Genomic DNA, 20,293 nt, shown 5'->3' on the forward strand with positions numbered 1-20,293 from the left:
CTGCGGAGCCCTTACAATAGACTCACAGACCCCTGGAGCTCCGTGTACCACAGTTTAAGAACCAGTGTAGTAAGTGTATTGGAAAAAAAAAGACTCTTAAATGAACTACAATCAATTTTAATATTGTCAAAAACTCTTCGTTTTATGCACACTCCAGCATTGTGTCCTTTAATATATTTTCGAACGTGACGGAAAATAAACTATAAATAGCCTAGCCTTTAAGTTGTATCCAGTGTAAACACAAAATTCTGACAAGCTATGTTTTTTAAAAGGTAGGCCTATAGGATATTTTTTTGCTCTTTTTAGCACTGCTGAATCAAGTTTTCTTTCTTAAGATTCAATTGAACGTCTTTGGTTAATTGGTTGATTATAAGCTAGCTTCTCGTGAAAAGGTATAATATATAGGTCTAGATTTAGTAAACTTTCATTGACGTCATACGAATTTTTATCTTATAAATTACAGACGTTCCTTCAAGAGAGAAGATAATTACGTCCTACGTCAATCAAGTGCATGTCAATTAGACTTTAACTCTACTAAATCATGGGTTTTTCTGGAGGATTCAGGCAACCTGTTCAATACTTTAATGGTACTAGGGTAGAAGCAGCCCTTGTACAGATTGTCCTAGAATATGGAATAATGGAATTGGAGATGTTCATAATTAACTAAACGATGTAAAGGACGCTATATTGAACGTCACTCTTGCCAACTAAATAATAACGAATTGAGCTCAAACTGTGAACATCTCAATGTGTGGCAGCTGATCCTTGCATCAAATCTTCATTTTCACAGCTAGTTAGTTGCCCGTATGCTTTGAAATAGAACGAAAGTATAATGCCTTCTCCATATTGAAATTATTATATGCTACAATCGCTTAGAGAACTGGATTAAGCAGATGCTAACACAATGATCATATAGGCTACGTTTTAAAAATACAACTTATCAACACTGCCATTAGTTTGTACACCGGATACGCCAAAAAGCGAAGCTAGTTCTAGTTTGTTTGTTTTTTTCGCCTGGTATGAAAATATCCAATAGAAAATGTGCTTTTATCTTTTTGAATATTTATTTATGTTGAGTTTTGGTTATTAGAAAATTAAGGTTCGATGTTTTACTTTTTAGTCTACTGTCCTGACGTGTCTCTAAATGTATTAATTTTACTAATGTCGTTAATCCAGTCACATGGGAATATTCATTTGTTAAATCTACGGCTCTATTTGGCACCTGCTCTAGTTTCTTTATGTTCCGGACAATGTTTAATAACATTGCAGTTTTATATTTTCTATGTGATGCTTGCTAATAATGTACACTAAAGTCTGAACTATTTAGATCTTTGTCTTATTTATTCACAAGACAAGAACAATATCGAAACCATAGACTTATATATATACATCTAAACTGGACATGGAGATATTTTAGCACTACAAAATATATCATGACATTTTTAAAAAAAAGTTGAAACAAGGCGTTGTTTTGTAAAGTAGTTATAAGAAGTAATTTTTTTTTCAACCCTAACCTATGTAACATATAATTTAATTTTAGATCTAGTAATTGAACATCAAAAATAAGAGTACTCTCGTCTCATAATTATTATTCTGCAATTTTTAGATACATAATCTAGAAAGATCTAGGTAATTAATCTATTTAAATGTACATAAGATGATTAAAATCAACAGACATTAATTATTTCGATCTAAGATTTTTGAAACAATATCTCAATGAAAACTAACATGAAATGGCTTTGTTTCAGATATTTGCATGAAAATATAGTTCTGTGATTAATAGCCCATTCTAAAGAAAATCCGAGAAATGATTTTCGCATTATTTCTAAACTTTGAAAACTAAAGATCATTACTTTTCTAAGACAGAAAAAGTTGACTGGGGCGACTTTCCTTACAGCTTGAAAAAGAGTTACGTACATATATATATATATGGCCCTTTTGTCTCGAAAGGCAATGGATGCGCCCAAATGAGTCACTGGTTTTGGCTTAATCTTGAGACGGGCACAATCTGGTGTGGCTAATCAAGCCAATTCTAGAACGGCAGACTTTGCCACAATTCGTACATGTGTATGCCTCTGATTTAGGGCTAGCAGACAGGACAGATTTCTTTTTATCCCTCTTGATTAAAACCGCTTCAATTCTTTTGTTCTCAGCAAGGGTTGTCCCAGCACGCACAGTCTGTCTCCATGCACTCCGGTCTTTGGCTATGTTTTCCCACATACTTTCGCTGATGCCTGAGGCTCTCATGTCTCGCTTGTAAGTCTTGGGCGGCCCTTGGGTCTGACTCCTTCCACAAGCTCAGCATACAAGATATTTTTCGGGATTCTACCATCTGGCATGCGGGTGACATGTCCGAGCCAGCGTAATCTTCTTTGTGTCTCTGTGTTATAAATAAGTCTATGGTTCAAACATTTAGAAAAGTTCGAAACTTCACACTGATTCATATTTTGCAACATCTGACGCCCATGAAGCCATTTTCATCTGAGGTTCTATTCAAGTTCTATCTTCATGTCGTCTGTCTTCAATGGTAACTTGTATGCTACTGTTTTGTAAGAGGTGTCCAGCTGTCCCTTACACGACCAGCCAGTAATCTGACCTTTCAACTGCTCGAGTTGGAGGGTTGGGAAAGTACATACATTTAGTTGCGATATACAAATATTCTAATGCTAACAGACCTAGGGAAGTGGGGCACCAATAAAAAGCTGCTAAAGTCAGGTCACAGAATGAGTTAAAATCTTAAATCAAGAACGTTGGCACTAGACGCAAGAAATCTGCTAATGAGAAATCTCTCAACATGGGACACAGAAGCAACTTCAAAAAATAACTTTTTAAAAAATCAAAACCAAACAAATGTAACACTTTAATAAATAAATTTTCATTTTTTCATCAATAGATTTCAAGAAGACATTTCATTATAAATACAACACAAGTGGATATGATTGAAATAATACATGGTAGGCCTACACACATTTTGCTGTTGGCTATTCATATTTCGTGGTTATTGTCTTCATCTAGTTTACTTGATCAATACTCTTAATGACTCACTCAATCCTTATATTGAAATTGATCATAAGATTGACTGGGAAAAGGGGGGGGGGGAAATAAAGGGATAAAAAAGTATTAAGAAAAAAATAATAATTCAAACACATGTTCAATCTGTTGGACCTGCACAACTTATCTCACATCTTCTTGAACATGAACATTTGAAACAGACAAGGACACTCCCAGGCTATGCCAGTAATGCACATTGAAATAGATCACTCTTTTTTAATTTATTTTTTGTATACTATATGACTTGGTTTGTATCATAGACATTTCAATACAACATATATAGCATAAAAACATACATACTATTTTGAAAATATGAAGGGAAAAAAAAAGAATAAAATGCCTTAACATGCTTTTAAATCAATGGTTTCTGTTCATACGAAGAAAAAAAGTTATATATATATATATATATACAAAACCTATTGTTTCTAATAAAAGTGAATTATTTTTCTAAAACAATCATTACGTTGTCTAAACATCTTTCATTCACCAAAATGAATTTGTTCAAAGAACTTGGAATTCAATGTCTCAGCTTAGTGTTTAAAACAAAAGAAGAATGAAAAGAATGAAGACAGCGGCTTTCTTTCTTCTCTGTCAAATGTGTTTAAGAACCTCTGTACATGGGGTTTGTCTAACAAAAAAAAAGACTAAGTGAATAGGAACAAATGTAGCTGACAAATCAGTAGATGAATTCTGCAACTTAGTGAAATAAAGGCAGTAAAGTCTAACCAGGTGGTTTTGAGTCAACTCAAAAAGTTGGGCAAGATTTTGTGCTTACAATACTCTGCTTTCCAAGTACAAGATGAACAAACCAGCCAGCTCAAAATGAGAAGCTCTATGCACATGACCACTGCATTGAACAGAAACATGAAGTGGACAGGACACTTGGGCTCCAATGAAAAGCTGTGAAATAATGAACAAGATAAACATAATAAATGGAGAGAAAAAAAACTCAATACCAGGAAGCATTTTACAGAATACGGAAGACAGAACTATAACAACTAAAACTCAGACAGTGCAGAAAGTAACACTGTAGATGCACTCAAGGCATTAGAAAATAAACACAGAAACAAAGTCAGGCTAATGAAGTCATTACAAAAACAAGAGCAAAGAAAAACAAGTTGCCATTTGTGAAATGAGATGTCAATATGAACAGTAGGCAAAAGTTGATCAGATTACTTAATGGAACAATGACATTAAAGAAACTGAATATTAATGGGCCAACTAATACGAATGACAGACATCAGTAGATTGGGGTCACCTTGTATAATAAGCTAATGGTGTTACTATCAGCCCGTACCATAATTAAGTCTTCCAATAAAATCTTTTGTTTGTTCTTTTAATTTAAAAAATAATAAAAGAGCTTATTAAGACCATTCACACGTTCTGCACCTCTCAAACACCACCAACAGACACCTGTGCCAGCACTGAAACAGTTCTGATAGCAAACATCATCAGATACTCAGAATACAGGATTAGAATAAAGTCAATGAAAAAAGAAAGATGAGGTGGAGTAGCAGTTAGAAAAACATATTTCTTCAAACATCATTCAACGAAGGTTCCACTGCTCAATGACATCTTCTAGGTAGAAGCAAAAAATAAATTTAAAAATTCAACTCAATGTAAATTTGCTTCATAAAATGTGTGTGTATATCTTTAAAAGTTTGTATATAATTAAAAAAAACGTCATTGACAAAACGTGAACCCAAAGTGACCAATAAAAAGACATCAATGGATTAATACTTTGTAAAACGTAAGTATACAAATGTGTAAGGGACTTTAATTTGAGACATCAGAGTTGGAGATTGGATGAATATATATATAAGTGATGTCCCATGAACAGTATTGGATGAATATACATATAAAAGATGTCACATGGTAAAAGTAATTAATGGGGCCAGGAGTCACACATGTTAAAAGCAACAAGATTTAAGTTGTATTATATTACAAAAGACATAAGTTTATGAGCTGGAAAAGAAAGAAGGTTGGGGAGGGGTGTCACAAGCAAATAATGTGAAGAGAAAGAGGTCATTACAATATTCAATAGTCACAAGTACATGACACATGACTTAAGGGTCACAGGTCCTTTGTAGTTCTTCAAGACTTCTATACTATAATTCCCCCTAAATAAATTGAACATAATGGATACAGTTTATCTGGTGGGAACGTTGAACTGTGTGATCAGCCTTCTGCTTCTAGTCCAAGTAACCAAACACAATTGACTCAAATCATGAGCTCACATTAGAGTATAAACTAAAAATATTTCAACTTATACTCTGAACACAGTTGAAAAATAAAAATTTAATATTTTGGGATGTAACTTGTAATTGTACAAACTTTAAAAAAATGTACAGACCAACAAATATGGAACAAAAAAAGAAAACAGCTTGTAACACAAAATTTAAACAACCCTGCTTTCAAACTAAATGTTTTGCTCATAAAAAAACTCAACAAAACATAAAATGAAATGCAATAACAAATTTTTTAAGCATAAGAAATAACTCATAAATTCCGTTATGTACAAATACTATTTATTGTTTTTATATAAATATAAATTTGTTACTTGTTTCTAGGAAATAAAATTTTAAAAAAATTATGTATACTTAAAAAAATAATTCCTAATCTCCATAGCCAAAAACAAGTTAATTTAGCATCTTCCCAACACTGTTTTTTTTCTTATATCCCAATCTTGTGGAATGTTCTCAATGGTTTCAATTTAATTCATTTGAGCAGAATAGCAAAGTTGTTAGTAATTAAGCATAAATAAATATTTGGTGGAATATTTATATGCAAGTGCATTTTGTATAAAAATCACAGACATTATAAAATTTGATCTAATAATAAATAAATAAGAAAGCTTAAAGACTGGCCTAATATCGATATCATAATTACATTTTATATGTTTACCAATGACATATGTGGTAATAGTTTTAAAAAATGGTATAAAAGATAGCATGCTTTTTTTCAAACAAAACTTTAATAACCCTATCAAAATAAATACATGTACAATTCGTTTACACCTATCAAAAAAACATAATCTTTAGCAGTGGTTATATCAGAAGCCTTGTTATTGTCTACTAAAAGCAGCTTATGGAAGATAAATAATTTGGGTTAATTAGCAACTGGAACTTGAAGAAAAACACACATGCTGTAACATTGAGATGACTTAAATACAAAAGATATGAAGAAGATAAAACTATTTTCTTTTAAATAATATAAAAAGGACAAAACTCGAGACAACACTGTTCATTAAGACTGTGGTGTAAAGTTTAGCTATATAAAAAAAAAAGGTTTTTAAAATGTTATTGTGTGGTGAATGAGTGGGCAGCTGTAATAAAACAAAAAGTTTATACAATTATAAATGCTGATTAAAAAAAAATATTTAAGATTTTCTAGTCATTTTGAAATTTAAAACTTTAAATAATAAATTATTTAGGATCCTTAAAAGTATGTATTTACAATAAGCCTAGCAGTCTGTTGAAATCATGTGGTAAACAATACCCATGTAAAATAATTGTCAGAATAATACAATTACAACAGAGGATTTTGTTGTCAGCTTTAGTTTTGGCATTTCAAACAAAAACATGTATATGTACATATTCAAAGACTGGCATTAAAACATTCTTTAGATAGTTCAAAGTTCATGATGTTATTGTTAGCTAATGTTGAGAAGGGTCTCGTTCATCAGTATAAAAACCTAATGTACTCTGCTCACCGGTAGTAATAAAATATTTTGGCTACTTAGAGTTGGAGTCCACAATCACTTGGCTACCACATTCCCTCTAAACCATGTCAAAACAATTACCCAATATAACACTATACTAATTATCCTACTTGATCAATACTTGATAAAGGTTAGTGATTCTTTTAATTGATTTTATTTCCTTCTACTAAAAAAAAACTGGAATTTTTTTTTGTTCCTTTAATTAAAAAAAAAATTGGTATCTAAACTCAAATATTTTAAACAAAATATATTAAAAAGTGGACTACCTTGAACAAACTAACTACAAGATTAATACACTGGAAAGCAAAAGGTGAAAAGAACACACGGGTCAACGAAGGAAGCAGCTACTTAAACTATAACATAATTAGACAGCAACAGGGAAATACAAAGGGAGTCTACTAAAGAACCACAGAATCAAATAAAATTATTAATTTGATATACAGGAATGTGACAAAGAGAAATAAAATAGAAAACACCACCAAATATTGACATGCTCCACTCCCATGTGACCTTGACATGCAAGTCACAATGATGAAGGTCAGGGCTATCGAGGTCGCCTGCCAAAAATAAAGAACATATGAACATAATGCTTCAAATGTATAATCAAAAACAGACAAATTTTGAAACAAATCATACAATAAAATTTAAGTGTAATAGTTAATGCTTAAAATAAAAAAAAAAAAAAGTAAACCAAAAAGAAAAAAGTGAACTAATTCTTTACAAACAAATAATTAACAACAACGAACATAACATTAAATACACAAGACTTCTTTTTATGGACAACTTTATGCTATTTATATAAGCTTGTGACAACAATTTCATGAATGCTTTCAGTAGATTTGCTTTAATTAAAATAAAAATTGTGCCTATGTATTTATGATGGTAAAATTTCCAAAAGCAATTTCAATTTTTCAGATGACTTTTCCTTTAAAGGTATAGCGGGAGTATAACAAATAGACCAGCTAGTGTATACGTGTGGAAGTATGGAATGTGTTGTCAGGAATGTCCTTGTAAATTATAAATAGTCACTATTTACAGTCAGGTGTCCAGTTGTGTGTACATGAAAATACAGACTGGCCAAGGAATGATTCCATTGGTTCTGGGTTGGTGCATCATTCTTTCTAACTGTATTCACATTTTCCCCCAACAACCTTTATAACATCCTAGAACTTTCAAAGCATACAATCAAAAAGACAAAAAAAAACAAAAAAAAAAACATTCATTCCATTTTATCCCCTAAAAAAAAGGACTGTCAAAGAAAGAAAAACAAATAGTTACACCTTAAGTACTTGAATCAAAGGCTCACTTAAACAATTTACAAAAAGATTTGCTAACATATTAAAAATAAACTCAAGCAGTAGCTTGTAGAAATAGAAGAAGATTGATGAAAAGTAAATAAATCAAGTTTGTTCAATGAGGACAGACAGAAAACAAACACACAAGAAACTGATTCAGTCATTGATTTTTTTTTTAGTCCAGATAAGAAATTTAATGTCTTAAGTTTTCAAAAATGTTTTTGTTTTTGAATACATGTTATATACGACATGTTTTGTATTGAAAAAAAAAATTTTTTTTAGGCTCAAAATTGAAAGGATCGCATTTCCCTAATGTCTGTCATAAGTTCATGATTATCATACACAGCCATACTCATACCAAATAGAATTAGCCCGGTTTGGTTGTCCAGCTTCAGCGTCTGGCTTGACTGGGGCGCTTGGAGAGTTTTTTTGTTCATTAGAGACTTGGTTTGTAGCTGACTGGGGGGATGAAGGGTTTTTGCTTTCATCTGAACTTGCTTCACCTGGAGACCTATACTGGGGCCCTGATGACAGGTGCCTGTTGGGCAGTATATTAGAGTTTGGGCCACCTGGGAGTTTTCCTTGAGTTCTTATCTGAGGAGGAGTTACTTGATTTTGCTGAAGGTTGGAATTATATTGTGGAGAGTGGAAATCTTTCACAGGGCCAGAAGGTCCATTCATGGAGGTATCTGGCCTAGATGTAGTCCTTTGTATAGTTTGATTTTGATTGTAAGGATAAGATGACTGTCCTGGGGAAAGGTTTTGCCCTGATTGTACTCTGTAATGGAATTCACTGGAACTTCGTTTTGGGGGAGGAGGAGGTGGCTGACCCCTGGGCTGTGGAACTGGATGGAAATCTTGACCCCGCTTAGGGTCATTTTGTGAAGAGCTGTAGTTGGTCAATGAGTCCTGCTGATGTCCAGCATGGTGTTCACTGTTGTTGTGGACAGGCTGAGGATTATCTCGCCTGATGGACGGAGAGGTCATGCTTCTACTGTAGATGGCATCAGGTGGGAGAGCTGTGGATGGTGAGTTTAAGTTGCTGAAGTTAGAAAGTGAGTATGATGATGAGGTGGAACTAGATCTGCTTTCATGTTGACTTTGGCTGGTAGGCAACGCCTCAGGCTTAGGGGATGAAAACTGGTTTGTGGAGGAAGCAGGTCTAGATGCTACTGAAGGATTGTGCATCGAGTTCCTTGTTGGGTGCCCTAGGTTTTGATGGTCACTCACAGATAAAGGTAAGCTGTTCTGTCTCATTGTCTGCTGACCACCAGGGTGCTGTTGTGGTGAGGAATACTGACCATGAGAAGATCCAGAAGCTGATATGTAGTGCTGAGGATCAATGGGGGCACCTGACCTTGAGCTTGACCTACTTGGCTCTCTAAGCAAAGCAACCTTAGGCATTGGCTGGTTTCTTGGTTCTCTTCCCTCTGGAGCTTCTCTTTGAAAATCTCTACTTCCCACTGACTGGACCTGTGAGTTTATTCTGTCATTACCCTCAGACTTGTTGAAAAGTTGAGGTGGAACAGATTTTGGCCTTTCTGTCAATTGTGATCTGTTTTGAGCTTCAATGTTCTCAGCCGCTTGTCTTCCAAGTGAACGATCTCTGGGCAGTGGCTGATTGGGGTGGATGCCTTGCTGAGGTTTAGGACGTGTATCTCCATGAGGTCGAGAATACACGCCTCTGACAGTGGGCCCTGAGTGAGCCATTGCACTGATGGGACGAGAACGTGATGGTCCGCTGATTGTTGCTGGAGCTTGTTGTTGGTGTGGAGCTGAAGGGGGAGCTTGTTGGTGTGGAGCTGAAGGTGGAGCATGCTGTGGATTTGAAACTGAAGGTGGTGTTCCAAAGGGCTGTCTTCTGTCATGGTCTGAAAAGTCTCTATCATTAGTCCTGGGGAAACCAGAATTAACTCTTTGTTGGACCTCACTGTTGAAAAGTTTGTTTGGTTGGGCATAATGAGGTGCCTGCATTTGTTCACCTCGAGTTAATCTGTCCAGGCGTTCAACAGCACTGGTTTTCTCAGGAGGCAAAGTTTCTCTGCCTCTAAAACTAGCAGAATTCTGGGGATAAGGCAGCCTAGGAGATGAAGAAGCTTGCTGAAAAGATCCAGCAACTTTACTAGGGGCAGATGAACCTTGTTGGGGTGTGGACCTGTTGAGCATTGTAAGGTTATGACTTTCTTGGTTAGAGTTTTTCCAGTTATCGTTGAATGAGTGTCTGTGAGGCTGGTGAAAAGCACTGGCCACTTCCTCACTGGACTGACGTCGCAGTTCTCCACCAGGCCTTGCTAGACTATTATTAAAAGTCGGGGCAGACTGGGTAGGCTGCCCTTCAAACTCCGCTTTTGGTGTGGAAGTATAAACATCATAAGGTAAGTGTCCGTTTGAACTAAAACTACTGTCAGCATTGCCACTTTCAGCAGACAACCTTGAGCTGTACGAATGTGTAGAAATTGCAATATCTGGAACATCCGATCGGAAATGAGAAATTCCTGGCTTGTACCGACTATTAAAGCTGGAACTAGAGTTGTCACTACTTCTGGAGTCACTGTCATGACTACGCTTTATCTGCAGATAAGAGACACAAGTAAATATAATTATGCCTGATAATCTCAAACAAACAATAAACAGAAACATAGACATTAAGGCAAAACAAGTACATTTTTTAAGAGACCTAGTGGACTTTGTGGGTAGGTTGAAGTGAACTTCACTTGCTTTTTTTAGTGTCTTTAGAGTTCATATAGATCTACTCGCTATTAATATAAGTTAATACACTTAAGTCCTCATGCACTGTTCAGAGCATATGATCACAAGCTTTCTCCACAAATATCACTTAAGTCATCTCTATGTATGAAGTTTGACATTTCTGTTCCAAGTGAGGTTTTACAAATATGCATTATAGTAAAGAAGAATTAGAAACCCTAATATCCTAAATATAATCTAAAACTGCATCAGACCTCATGACTTTCAATTCACCAACCTTTTGGCCAGCACAACACACACTAACAACAAATTGACTTTCAATTAAAAAAATATCTAGCAGCAAAACTAACCTCATCAAATGTTTTACTATTGCTTGATGAACCATTTGCTTCTTTCAAGAACTGGTGCAAGGTCAGCATCTCACTGCCTGGAGAAATATTGCCTGGTATGCGCCTTGAGGGACCTGGCGTTATTGACCTTCTGTCTGAACTATTGAGCTCATCTATTTCATATGGTCTGCCTAATCCTAAAAATATAATTAAAAAGTAAGGAATCTAAATAATTTAACATTTTCCTGAATAGATAAATTACCTTAATAATACAATGTACTCAAAAAAGAAAGTGGTTTAAATTGATGACATTTACCTGGCAATGTACTGTAATCATTATTGTTGGATTCATTCACATTTTCACTTGATTTGGATCCTAAATTAAAGAAAATAGACACTAAACATCAAACTGAATTAGATGTGTTCAGTGTTTCTGTGGGTAGGTTAAGGCTGAAGCTCATTAAAAGATGAAACTTAAAAAGAAGTACATATGCACTGTTGAGTTATTGTTTTAGGAATGATTATTGATTTCAGAAACTTTTTACAGTTGTGCCATTTTCAAAACAATTTAAAACATACAACACAAAAATAAACACAGCAAAAAGACAACAGAAACACAATATTCAAGAAATTTGACAGCAACCTGCAGACAAAGAGTATGAAAAAAAAACATGGTTGACTTACATTATCAAATTATACAAATGGCAAGCGATATATATTTTAAAACAAAATTGAATGTATACAAAACATTAGACAAAAAGGCATCAAAAAACACAGTCAAGAAATTTTACAGCAGCTGCAGACAATTGAAAATTCTGCTTTACTGAATCAATTTTCAATAGAGCAAAGTTTTTAATTATATTTTTCATTATAGAGAAAAAATACTGAAAAATATTTTAATTTTATCAACTTATAACTGCTATTTTATTTTATTCTTTAATTTCAGCTCTGCATACATTAGTCAATAAGAAAATAGTTTTTTAACGTAACTTAGTAAACTTTTAAAACAAAAAATAAAATGACAAAAGTGAGACCAAAAAAAAAAATGCAGTGCTGACAATATTAAGCAAGACAAATGCAATTTTAATTGGTTATATAGTCACACTTCAGTCACTTTGTTTTTCAGATTGTTAAACAAATAGTGAACAGTGCATCACAACAGAGAACATGCCAAAGTTTTCTCTGCATGCTATGTGACATAAGTGCGGACAGGAAACATGCCGAATCTAAAGGAACTACCTCTAAGCCTAACAGGCTTTATAGTTTCTGAAACAGGAGAGTTCAAAGCAGACTGAGATTTGGCCAGAAATTTAGTGTTTTTAGATAAAGCTGGACTCTGTGCCATTTCTGACATGTTGATGCCAGGCTCCAAAGATAAATCTGTCAATTCAAGTAAATCAAGTTACATTTATCTGATGTTAAAAGTTCATTAATATAATTAATTTATGACTGATCACCACAAAATAAGCTAATCTGGCTTCAAAGTCCTTTTTTCAGCTTCAGGCAAAAATGGTTAGGAAGAAGGTAGTGCTTTTTTTTTTATTCATGTATGTTTGGATTGTAAATAATGAATGTTGCTACATTATTTTACATAATGGTATCTTTGCAACACAATGCAATTTTTTAATGAGAACATTTCTTTACAAAATCTAATATTCATGTCTTCTATAAGTTTTAAAGAATGTGTAAAGTTCATTCAATTAGAAAGAGTCACCTTATGTTATTCCAATGTGTATTACATTGAAGAAAAACAAAAACAAAAATTGATAAGAAAGAAGAACTAATCAAAAACTTTTTTTTGGGTTGAAAATTGCCAAGCAGTAGTGTAAAATATATACAGTTCAGTATCTCCATCCACTTTTCATTTTTGTAATCAGCATTATATTTTTTTTTAAAGATAAATTAAATGGTGGTAGAGCATAGGACAAAGAAACAGTGCATCTATTACTATATTAATTAATACTGCCAACTATTTTAATCTTTCAAATTTTTTTGCATTTAAAACCTATTCTTTTTTTAAAACAGCTATTATGTCACTGCTAATGGTTCTTAAGCAGAAAAATGTTGTATGTTGGGAGTTTCCTAAAGGCCTTTTATTTCTACATCTCAAAGAGGTTTTTTCCCCTGCACTCTGTCAGGATCAGAAGGACATTATGACCACAGAGCTCTAAAAAATTTTTTTTGAAAATTAGCTATTTAGAATTGGACAGTTCCCTGGACTACTCTATAGAATAGTTAAATCCTGTATCTAGTCCATTTTAGTATATATTAAAACACATTGGAGAGCCCTACCAAAAATTATCCTACAGCAATATAAAGTAGCATAGACCTCTGCTTAGAACAGTGCAACTTTAATGTCTTTCAATGTTAAAAACAAGGAGTTGTGAGTTATTCTTCAAACTACTTTGTACCCAGTACATATCACTTCAAGATAATCATTGCTTTCATTCAGTTCATACTTATAACAGATTTTAAAAATCAAGTTTGTCATTGTAAAACCAAATATAATTTTAAAAAAAATTTCTAACTATATATTTATAATGCAGATTTATTTTTATTAAGTTGTAACAAAGAAAAAAAAAACAAGAACTCTATTAGAGCTCTACATAAAAGTATATTTAACTGTATATAGTAAAGATAAATATATTTCTGTACTTAAATATGTCACTTGTCGCTAGCCAATAAATAATCAAAATAATTGTCTTCTAGTTTAAGAAAATATATTGCTCAAAATATTGATTGCAATTAAAAAGAATTTTTATTTTAAAAGTCAAAGAACTTGAAACCTTGTTAAAAATAGAAAATGAAAGAGATGAACAAGACTGGCAATTTAAACAGGACAAATATAGTTCTAAAAACAACAACTTATAAACGAAAGCTGTTTATTTTAAATTAACAATTTCAATCACTTATTTCAAACTGTGCAGAAACAGAAATCATTGAAATGTGTATATTGATAAACTCACCCAGTCTGTGTGCAGTGTCATTCATCTGTTCAGAACTGTGTATACTATCTCCCATCTCATTCAAATTATTTCTACTTTTAGAACGTTTGGGTCCCTAATACAAAAAAAAAATACAATTTTATAAATGCAAAAATAATTGTTAAAACAAATTTTCAAGCTAAAATAAAGAGTTCTCCACAACTTACTCTGGACATAATATTGCGAGCCTTGTTGACTAGAATTGCTCCTAGACCTCTTCTGAAAAAAAGAATACAATATCTTGTAGCACATAAAATGAAATGAAAAAAAAAAGTTACAGACAGACTTTCAAATATATATATTAAAAACCAACTGCTTAGCTGATTCACTAACTCATCAATAATTCAACCATTAAGGGACAAAAACATAAATAACAAACTTCAACCAGTTATTACTTTTCATGTTCACAAAAAAAAATTTAAAAAATGACCAATGGTCAACTTTCAAAAATCAATTTTTTCTTCTTTCTTTCATTCCAAATTTTAAAGGCCCAATACAAATTTTAAACTGCACAAAATTATAATTCCTTTTTCCAAACAAAACACTTTAAGTGCTTATGCTAAAAAATAACTTCATGTCTATTTCCTTTTTTCTAATTGTGGAGTAAAAACAGTCAAAGTAAAAAAAAAATATCTATAAAAAGAAAATAAATGATCAAAACATCATTGGTCAATGAAGTGTGTGTGAGGTATAAATTGTTCCTCTGACACTGCTCCGCTAAGAGGAGATTAAATAAAAGTATTATGACAGCCAAAGAGAGTGTGTATGTGTTTGTGAGAGTGCTATGTGGAAAGAGTTATCCCTTTTAAACTCTTCTGTGGGAGGAGCAAAGTAATGTTGTTTCACTGTTAAGGGCTTCTAGAAATGACAAGTCAAAAAGAAGAAGCAGGAAGCATTATGTTGCAAACCCACCTAGTGGAGAATGGGAAAAAATAATTGTGTCATTATCAACAACAGAAACTAACTTTTTTAAACGTAGACAAGCCCAGGTATTGGCTTCAAAGGACAGGCAATAAAACGACTTCATATGTATGAGGGAGATGTTGAAAAGAATGTTTTTATCAGATTGTTCCAAGTGTTTTATGTGGGTTATAAATGGAGGATGGAACAAAAAAAAAAAGGAGGAAAAGGGGGGGGGGGGGGGGGGTTTCTATAAAAAATATAAAAAATTATTTTCAAGGTAGCAAAGCTCAGGTTACAGCTACTAAATCAAAATCCTTTCAATTAAAATACATTTCCCACAGCAATGTGTTCAAAGAGACAAACTTTTTGGGAGAGATTCTATTCTTGTAGTGTTCCATGATCTTCTCCTCCAGTCTTTCTTTTTGTCTGCGCAACTCAGCAAGTTTTTCTCTGTTGAACAAAGTTGAGAGCAATGTTATTTGTGGTCATGCATTCTCTTTAGCTCTTGAGATTTAAAAATAAAAATGACTTTTTAATCTTAAATGTTGTTTACCTCTCTAACCCTCAACCAAACACAAAATTATTTTGAATCATTTTGTCACTAGCTTTGATCAACAAATTGTTGATGACTATTTGTCTCATCAATACTGTAGCATTCAATGTCATTTTTTAAATCAAATTTCTTTTGTTACAGAGCAATTCTAAAGTTGAGCTCAGAAATAAATTCTCAGTGACAAAATTTTTTTTTAAAGGGGTATAGCAATAGAACATGTAACAAAGTGTACTACAATATGGATAATTAATGACATGATGATGCTTACAAATAATGTTTCTCCTCTTCCACAAAATGATCTTTGCTGCTGAGAGTTTTGGTCAAAAGGTCTTGGTTCTGGTTCAACAGTTGCTTGATCTGCATCAGAAGGGCTTGGTTCTCATTCTCTATCCTTTCATTGATTTGATACACAGCCTATTGGGGGAGGAGGGGGGGGGGGAAATAAAACAAGGAAGTGCAAGAGATTATAAAATGATGTCACAGGTGAAAACAAGAAATACATAGAGGCTATGACAGAAGGAATACAGAGAGGCTATGACTGAAGGAATACAGAGAGGCTATGACTGAAGGAATACAGAGAGGCTATGACTGAAGGAATACATAGAGGCTATGACTGAAGGAATACATAGAGGCTATGACTGAAGGAATACAGAGGGGCTATGACTGAAGGAATACATAGAGGCTATGACTGAAGGAATATATAGAGGCTATGACTGAAGGAATACAGAGAGGCTATGACTGAAGGAATACAGAGAGGCTATGACTGAAGGAATACAGAGAGGCTATGACTGAAGGAATAAAGAGAGGCTATGACTGAAGGAATACAGAGAGGCTATGACTGAAGGAATACAGAGAGGCTATGACTGAAGGAATATATAGAGGCTATGACTGAAGGAATACAGAGAGGCTATGACTGAAGGAATACAGAGAGGCTATGACTGAAGGAATACAGAGAGGCTATGACTGAAGGAATATATAGAGGCTATGACTGAAGGAATACAGAGAGGCTATGACTGAAGGAATACAGAGAGGCTATGACTGAAGGAATACAGAGAGGCTATGACTGAAGGAATACATAGAGGCTATGACTGAAGGAATACAGAGAGGCTATGACTGAAGAAAGAGCATGATGGCCAGCCATTATTACAAGCTTCGTCTCATAACAATTGACAAGGGGAAAAAAACACATTTAAAACTAACTTTAACAAAAATGCAAATTAGCACTATGCAGCACTATATAGCACAAATGGGAAACTCTGATGAAAAAATCCACTTACTTCCATCTTATTTTCCAACTTTTGAAACTCCATATCAGCAACAGTGAGATTTTCTTTGGCTTCATTCAGCTCTACTTGTAACTCTGTAGCTTTCAGTTGGAGGTTATTATATTCTGTCTTGATCTAAACAACAAAAAAGTTGTAATGACAAAAAAAAAACATTAAATGAAAAAAATCTGTTTGTCAATGATATGGTAAACTTTAAATGTCTCTTCTACATTAATTACAACAAATTAGCTTCATTATCTTTTGCTAATGCATTAGATTAGAACCACAAATCACACATTTGATTCAATGTCATAGGTATTGCCCTAATGAACAATAACAATGGACTGAAGAACTGCTAGAGAATAAAGTGAAATAATTAAATGAGCACTGAGTAGTTTACTGAGTGTACAGCTTTGTCTTTATCAGATGTGTCAAAATATACAGGTCACAACTGGTCACATGAAATATTGCATTCATCCTTAATCTTCTGAATCAAAGACAAACTTAGTATTAGTGTCTAGTTTCTCGTCTACGTTGTCTTTTTCCCTGAAGTCAAATTAACATTTGTTTCAACTAAAGAAATTCTAGAAAGATTATCAAAGATTTCTTGTACACAGTCCTATAGATGTTGCTTTCAGATTCTAGTGTTATAGCTCAAAGCTTTTAAAACTTAGAAAAGGCAGATCTGAAATTGCAGTTAAATATAAACATTGGCTATAATCGCATTACTATATTGTAACTAGTTCAAAATTGTTCTTGTCTTCACATATAGATCACACATATGAATAAAGTGTTAACTCGTCAAACTACTGGTGTCATACATACTAGTAAATTGTACAAAACAACTAATGACCTGTTTGTGTGAGGCTAGCACATCACTGTAGTCTCGACTTAACTTGTCATAGGCTGCTGCTTGCTGTTGGTGGTCTTCACACAGTCTGTTGTAGTTGGATTGGAGGTTGCCCACTGCCATCAGCTCTTTCTTCAGATGATCTCTCTCTTTTTCCATAACCTCACGAAGTTTATTCACATCATCTTTACCCTGGTAAAAAAAAAAAGCTCCAATTATGAACTCATTACAGTTTGCATTGTAATGGATTACTTTTGTAAACTGTGAAGTGGTCAATGGATGAAGCTTTATAATATTGTTATAAACCTGGTGGTGGCACAGAGAGGGGTAGTAGTGTGTGTGTAGTCAGCCGAAAATCGCCCAAGGCTAGCGCTAGACGAGCGATCAACCGTGACGAGTTACAACGGTCAGCCAAGTCGAGTGTCAACATGACGGTTCGGGAAGGATCGCCATCGTGAACAGAGCTCAGGAGAGTCATGAGGGATGTAGTCATGTGATGAAGCTAGAAACGTCGAGCGATGTTCCATTCGGTTCTAGAAGGCCAGTAGGGACCCTATATAAAGAGCGGAGGTATCGCAGTCAAAACGGTTCACGACAGAAGGTTCACGACAGAAGGTTCACGACAGAAGGTTCATGACAGGGGTTCAGAACACGGTCGACTACGGTGCAGTTCAACGGTGTGGTTCTGTACGGAGCATTACGACGGCTCAGTGCGGAGTACTGTCAAGTACAGTTGAGACGACTGGTGTCTTGATCTTGGTCTGCGATCGAGTCCGACACAACGAGCCTAGTGTGTGAAGTCAGTCCTGAACTGTTGAACTCAGTGCAAGCCCGGAACGAGACGGAGAGGCCAGTGCAAAAGTTGATACGGCGTTACGGTGTTATCAGAGAGATATTTGTACAGTGTACGTGTTGCCAATTGTACAGTATAGGCTGTTATTTATTCAACTATTAAAGTGTTACGTTACTTTGGAGCCCTGAGTTGTCAAGTTCTTTAAGTTGGTGGTGTATGGTGCAGTTTGCAGAGAGCCTGGATAGTGAGATTCGTAACAATATGAAGCAATAAGTGGGTCAAGCATATGAACTTTGAAATGGTCAATCGGTTTAGCTTATAAACTATGACGTGGTCAGTGGATCAAACCTGTGAACTATGACTCAGTGGATCAAGTTTGTAAGCTATGAAGTGGTCAACTGATTAAGCTTATGAATTATTAAGTGGTCAGTGGGTCAAGCTTGTAAGCTATGAAGTGGTCAGTGGGTCAAGCTTGAAAGCTATGAAGTGGTCAGTGGATCAAGCTTGAAAGTTATGAAGTGGTCAGTGGATCAAGCTTGAAAGCTATGAAGTGATCAGTGGGTCAAGCTTGTAAGCTCTGAAGTGGTCAGTGGATCAAGTTTGAAAGCTATGAAGTGATCAGTGGTTCAAGCTTGTAAGCTATGAAGTGGTCAGTGGGTCAAGCTTGTAAGCTATGAAGTGGTCAGTGGATCAAGTTTGAAAGCTATTAAGTGATCAGTGGTTCAAGCTTGTAAGCTATGAAGTGGTCAGTGGATCAAGCTTGAAAGCTATGAAGTGGTCAGTGGATCAAGCTTGAAAGCTATGAAGTGGTCAGTGGGTCAAGCTTGTAAGCTATGAAGTGATCAGTGGATCAAGCTTGAAAGCTATGAAGTGGTCAGTGGATCAAGCTTGAAAGCTATGAAGTGGTCAGTGGGTCAAACTTGTAAGCTATGAAGTGATCAGTGGGTAAAGACAGAGAGGAAAAGGTGGCTAAGAAATTTTTAAATAGTGCTACAAGTTTCTAATTTTCATTATCCATAAAAAAGAAGCTATTTGTGTTTATGTTTGACAAGAATTCTTTGAGTCATGAGAAAATAAGAAGATGAAAATAGAAGAACACTAAGTAAAATAACTAGACAAACCTGCAACATAGCATCCATCTGTTCAGACAAAACTTTGTATTCTGATTTTAAAGATTTATGGATGGCTTTCATGGATCCATGCTCCGACACAAGAGACTCGTATTCTGCTGTCAGCTGTTGGTGCAGGTGCTGCAGGGACTCATGATCACTGACTAACGACTGGTGGACATTATGTAGGCCCTCGTGCTTGTGGCTCAGGTTCTCATAGTCCAGTTCCAGCCTGGACATTTGGTTCTTGAGAACATCTTGCTGGGACAATGTTGAGCTGATCTGTGACTGGACTGTTGTATATTCAACCTAGTGACACAATGTTTAAGACTAAGAAAACCAGGAGGACAAACTCTTATTTGAAACAAAGCACTTGGATAACAGAGCATTGTTCAGGAAAAGGATTTGTAGGGAAGGATAATGGAGGATATTTACACTCTGAGTGATCCCTAGGGGAAAAGGTTGGTCGATGAAAATGTGTCAACTGAAAAGGACAATCAATGAAAAAGTTTTATCTTTAAGTTCATAACTTCACTGCACACAGTGGGTTAGAAAATTTCTAAAGTGCTAGGCCAGTCTTACAATATGACAAAACCAGCGCAGTCTTCATCTCTTCACAGTATTGAGGAGTTCCTCTTTTTTGCCAGCCAGAGTGCTGGCAAGTAACAGTACAAATTCATTTGTCTTATTTTCCTGGCATTTGATACCCAGCATTTTTCTGTAGCATTGACTTG

General features: G+C 34.7%; 1 protein-coding gene across 4 annotated transcripts in view; it reads right to left on the reverse strand.

The window, feature by feature from the left end:
• Window positions 1-2,856: 2,856 nt before the first annotated feature.
• The window catches only part of LOC106059254 (girdin-like), a 71,241-nt gene continuing 53,804 nt past the window's right edge, over window positions 2,857-20,293 (reverse strand). For 2 of the 4 annotated variants that reach the window (XM_056023596.1, XM_056023597.1), the window contains exons 25-35: window positions 19,572-19,868; window positions 17,661-17,849; window positions 16,820-16,942; window positions 15,811-15,956; window positions 15,353-15,439; window positions 14,254-14,305; window positions 14,069-14,162; window positions 12,342-12,482; window positions 11,419-11,478; window positions 11,124-11,299; window positions 2,857-10,638 (exon numbers count right to left, since the gene is read on the reverse strand). In XM_056023596.1, the coding sequence (XP_055879571.1) occupies window positions 8,404-10,638; window positions 11,124-11,299; window positions 11,419-11,478; window positions 12,342-12,482; window positions 14,069-14,162; window positions 14,254-14,305; window positions 15,353-15,439; window positions 15,811-15,956; window positions 16,820-16,942; window positions 17,661-17,849; window positions 19,572-19,868 (3,600 nt within the window). In that variant the 3' untranslated portion in view covers window positions 2,857-8,403. The remainder of the gene's footprint in view (window positions 10,639-11,123; window positions 11,300-11,418; window positions 11,479-12,341; window positions 12,483-14,068; window positions 14,163-14,253; window positions 14,306-15,352; window positions 15,440-15,810; window positions 15,957-16,819; window positions 16,943-17,660; window positions 17,850-19,571; window positions 19,869-20,293) is intronic. The other 2 variants (XM_056023598.1, XM_056023599.1) reach the window with 2 other exon arrangements.

Source organism: Biomphalaria glabrata, chromosome 3 (assembly GCF_947242115.1).
Source record: "Biomphalaria glabrata chromosome 3, xgBioGlab47.1, whole genome shotgun sequence".
NCBI classification, from domain to species: Eukaryota; Metazoa; Mollusca; class Gastropoda; family Planorbidae; genus Biomphalaria; species Biomphalaria glabrata.